This window comes from Apteryx rowi, unplaced genomic scaffold, assembly GCF_003343035.1.
Source record: "Apteryx rowi isolate R43461 unplaced genomic scaffold, aptRow1 scaffold_120, whole genome shotgun sequence".
NCBI classification, from domain to species: Eukaryota; Metazoa; Chordata; class Aves; order Apterygiformes; family Apterygidae; genus Apteryx; species Apteryx rowi.
This window is the reverse complement of record NW_020447420.1, coordinates 1,050,759-1,054,803: the sequence shown is the minus strand read 5'-3', so window position 1 is coordinate 1,054,803 and position 4,045 is coordinate 1,050,759. Positions and strand designations below refer to the sequence as shown.

Here is a 4,045-nt window from a genome sequence, read left to right as displayed (position 1 = left end):
GCCATCGAGGGGCGCCGAGGGGGCCGCGCCTGCGAGCCGGCAGGAAGGAGGAAGGGCGAGGGGAGGGGGCGGCGGCCCCGAAGCGGTTCCGTCTTTACCGTTGCCAGCTGCGGCGGCCGCTAAGCCTGGGCGTAACGCAGGTGTCGCACCCGCGGCCCTCGGGAGCGCAGCGGACCTGGCCCAGCCGCTTAGCACGGGCAGTCTGCTGAGCTGCGGCCGGCTCCAAGCTCAGAGTGGTGCAGGGGCGTCTTAAACGAGGCGAACGGTTTGGAGCTTCACAAAGGTTTTAAATCTACATTCCTAAAGTTTTAGAATTTTAATCTACAGCTTTAGGTGTAAAATGATCAAATCACACAGCTCATGGCACTCTGAGGTACTGTTCATGCGGTTCTCAGCACTGTGCCCCATGACCTCATTCCACTTCTCTATCAACATGCACACTGCCAACACGTAGATAAATTGCAACTGCTGAAGTTCCAAAACCTGCTAAAAACTAGTAACTTCTCTCATTGGAATGATTGAGTGCATATAATTTCGTTTTATACATGAAATTGAGACTTTCTGCCCCATTGCGTGCAGTCAGGAGCACAGTATTTTCAAACAAACAAGTTATATATTGCTGCTGTAGTAGTAATACTACATCTTAGTAGTATTGCTGTATTACTTTCTTGACTGCATTTTCCACCAATCCCCAATCAGTCCCTCCCCCAGCTGTGGTACTTTCTAAATAGCACCAGGATCTCCTTCTTTATTTAGCGCTTGCTAACCTGCCCATTCTGCACATTTTCTTCCCAGCTCCCATCTATTTTTGGAGGCATCTGGTTTGGAGGAGGAACTAGACGGTTGAAAGGCAGCTCATCTCTGAACTGAGGAGCAGTTCAGAGAAGACATTTTTGTGACAGGAAATGACTAGCTGATAGGAAGAGCAAGTGAAACCTTCTGTGTTTATTGTGAAGCATCTTTGATGTGGGCCTATTCAGTTGTGTGAAAAAATCACCCATTATGTAATCTGCTCCTGCTACTATAGGATTTATCTCTGTTGAAGAGGCAATTTAGGTAACCAGCACTTATCTCTGGGACATCTCTAGATATATCGTGCCTTTCATCTCCAGCTGCTTTCCTAACAGGTAAGATCCATAAGTGTCAACCATAAAAGTAGACCAAACAGCATGGAGCAAGGTTGTTAATAGATGGGTATACTAAATGTGAAAAGACTGCTCTGTATGGAGCAATCTAGGATGGATAATAGCAATTGCTTAATAATAAAAAGCAACATCTATAACTTTAGACTAAGACAATGATTAATGCATTACAGCATCAGAATGATTGTTACTTTGCCCTTCTTTTTCACCTCTCACACAAGATTCTCAAAAACGTACGAATGTTATTGACTGCTCATGTGATAGATGAGCCTTATACAACTTTACAGTTGAAAAAGAGGCACAGAGTGATTGAATACTATGCTAAGGTTACAGTGTGATTTATTTGCAGAATCAGGGTAGTGTACAAAACCACGACTCCCAATCTAACCCTTAAGTAATTTCTCCTCACAACACACACAAGTCAAATCTTGTACCCAGTTGAAATACCAGGGAAAATTCTCAATAGCAGGACATAATATATTATATAAAAATTTGTTAGCACCGAAGATTTAGAAAGTCTGTTCTCTCAAAATAAAATGATGGTCAGAGATGCTTAAGTACCATTTATAGTCTAACTCTGTGCTTCATGGCTCACTTGCAAATGGAATGCCTCATAATAGTATAGAATATGAGTAATAATCCTAAATGCCTAATGTTACCCAAACAGGAACCCTCCATGGTTCAAGGATTCCCACTCTGTGATTATGGACGTGGCATGCAGACCTAAGGATTGGTTAATAGAGATTTAAGCAAGAAAGTAACACTTCTTGAGTTACCAGGGCTACTTTCTTTTTCTGCCTGGATTATCTGTGCAGCTCTCCGCAACAACCAACTCAACACGAGACAAACATTGATATTTTGTATCTGTCACTCTCCAAAATTTTATCTATACATCTTTTTCTTAACTGGCACAGCTACTACCTTGAATTTTATTCTCTGATAAAAGACAATGTCTTATGTACTAGAACAATATTTTACAAACTCTAGCAAAATGAAATACAAGAAAAACGTTCATCGAACCCAAATACACAATGCATCAGCACACTGTTTGGTTTGGTACAATATAGCCAACTGCTACACTGTATTCCAAAGAGTAACGCAGAATAGCTACTGCATTTACGACCTTGTGCCCCCTACAGAGCTAAGAAAAATGAGCCTAAGGTCTAGAATTATGTAACTACCTCCTTATCTGCACAAGGTTTCCAAAGGAGAAATAAAATACTTACATTGTGTATGGTTCCCAGGACTCAGAGCTATACAGGAAATAATTCTCTTCCAATGACTAAGCTCAATAATTTGCTTCAGTCACCTCAGGATTCTTAAATGGAGAAAATTAAATAAATGTGAATGAAATGCAGAAGTAATTCAATAAAAAAAAATAAAATCCACAAACATATATAAAGGATACAAAAATACATTTCAAAACAGAGCTAACAGTAGCAAGATCAAAATGGCATTTACAGACTTATGTTGGGCCTCTCATCTCTCACCAAGTCTTTTCACAATGTCTCACTTCATTTTATTAAGAAATCCATGTAGCCAGGCCAGGCACRACTCATACAAGAGGTCATTTTTTATGGTGTTCCACACATACAGAAAGCTGTCTAAACACAGCAGTCTCTCACAGTTTGTAATTATATATGTACACTGCAATTACCTGAAATTATTTTAACTCAGATTTCAGATCTGGTATCGCCCAAAGCTTATTAACAGCTTTTAATTTAATTTCTCATTTTACGTCACTCTTTATTTCTCCAAAACTTTTTCATTTGGAGTTTTGCAGTTGGAATTTTTGACAGAAAATATAAGCAGGTAGGTATCGTCTGTACGCACGCTCAACAGACGCGAACGTTGACAGGCAGCACAGGCAGAGCTGGCTGTCACCCAGAGGATACAGGGAGCATCTGGGTGGAGGTTCGCGATGACTGTGCCCGCTCCGCCTGTGGAGTCCCTACCCCACCAGCGCGGCTGATGTAACRCCGTGCGGTGAGTTACACCGGGGCCAGGGGACGGCGACCCTGTGCCGCCGCATCCCGACTCCACGCGCTCCCAGTGCCAAAGGGGGGGCRCGTCGCTCCCCAACTGGAGCCGGCACGGCGGAGAGCCTGCGACCCGGGGCGGGCGCTGGAGCGGGGCCCAAGCGAGGGCCAGACCCCGGCCTCGCTGCGGTGTCAGGCCCTGCCTCGCCTCGCCTCACGGCGGCGGCCCGGCCGCGGAGGCGCTGCCGGGGCTTGCGGCGCGGCCTCCGCTGGGGCCGAGCGCCCGTAATGGCTGGCTCCCTGCCCCCGGCGGTAACCATAGAAACTTCCAGAACGGCCCAACCGCCCCTTGCCCTGGCCGCCGTAACGACGGCCGCCCCCAGCCAATRAGCCCCTTCCGCCTGGCTCACGCTTCTCTGTTGATAGGTCCGCGACACTGGCGGGACGAACCAATCAGACGACGGGAGGGGGGCGCCCCAGCCTTGTCATTGCGACCGCCCGATTCTCGCCAATCAGAGGAGGCCAGCTTAGTAGCAGCCAGCCAATAGAGACGTTCCACCGAGGGCGCTGCAGCCAATGGCGAGCCTCCACGAAGGAATAACGGAAGGTATATAAGGCCGGGCGGCGCGGCCTGATCGTTCAGCAGCAGTTAAGGGTTCGACGGTTGCGGTAAGCGGCGGCGGCGGGGACGGGCAGGATGCGGCAGGCGGGGGGGGGTTGCCGGGCGCCGGCCCGCGCACGTGGCGCGGCGCCTCCATTTTGTGCCGGCGGCGCCGCCTGACCGCGGCTTCTCCCCAGGGCGGCGGCGGTGACGGGCGAGCGGGCGACATGAGGCACCTCCTGCTGGCGCTGCTGCTGCTGGGCGGCGCGCGCGCGGACGACGAGGAGAAGAAGGAGGATGTGGGCACGGTGGTGGGCATCGAC

The 4,045-nt window shown here is 48.4% G+C and overlaps 2 protein-coding genes across 3 annotated transcripts in view; one reads left to right on the top strand and one right to left on the bottom strand.

The window, feature by feature from the left end:
* GAPVD1 (GTPase activating protein and VPS9 domains 1) overlaps positions 1-3,707 on the bottom strand; it is a 37,619-nt gene extending 33,912 nt beyond the window's left edge. Inside the window, exons 1-2 of one of the 2 annotated variants that reach the window (XM_026090528.1) lie at positions 2,800-3,707; positions 2,369-2,460 (exon numbers count right to left, since the gene is read on the bottom strand). The gene's annotated coding sequence lies outside the window, so the exon portion shown is untranslated. The remainder of the gene's footprint in view (positions 1-2,368; positions 2,461-2,799) is intronic. The other variant, XM_026090537.1, reaches the window with a different exon arrangement.
* A 212-nt stretch (positions 3,708-3,919) lies between these two features.
* Positions 3,920-4,045, top strand: part of HSPA5 (heat shock protein family A (Hsp70) member 5) — a 4,190-nt gene continuing 4,064 nt past the window's right edge. Inside the window, exon 1 of the mRNA XM_026090571.1 lies at positions 3,920-4,045. This exon is cut by the window's right edge and continues 13 nt beyond it. Within this exon, the coding sequence (XP_025946356.1) occupies positions 3,950-4,045 (96 nt within the window). The 5' untranslated portion in view covers positions 3,920-3,949.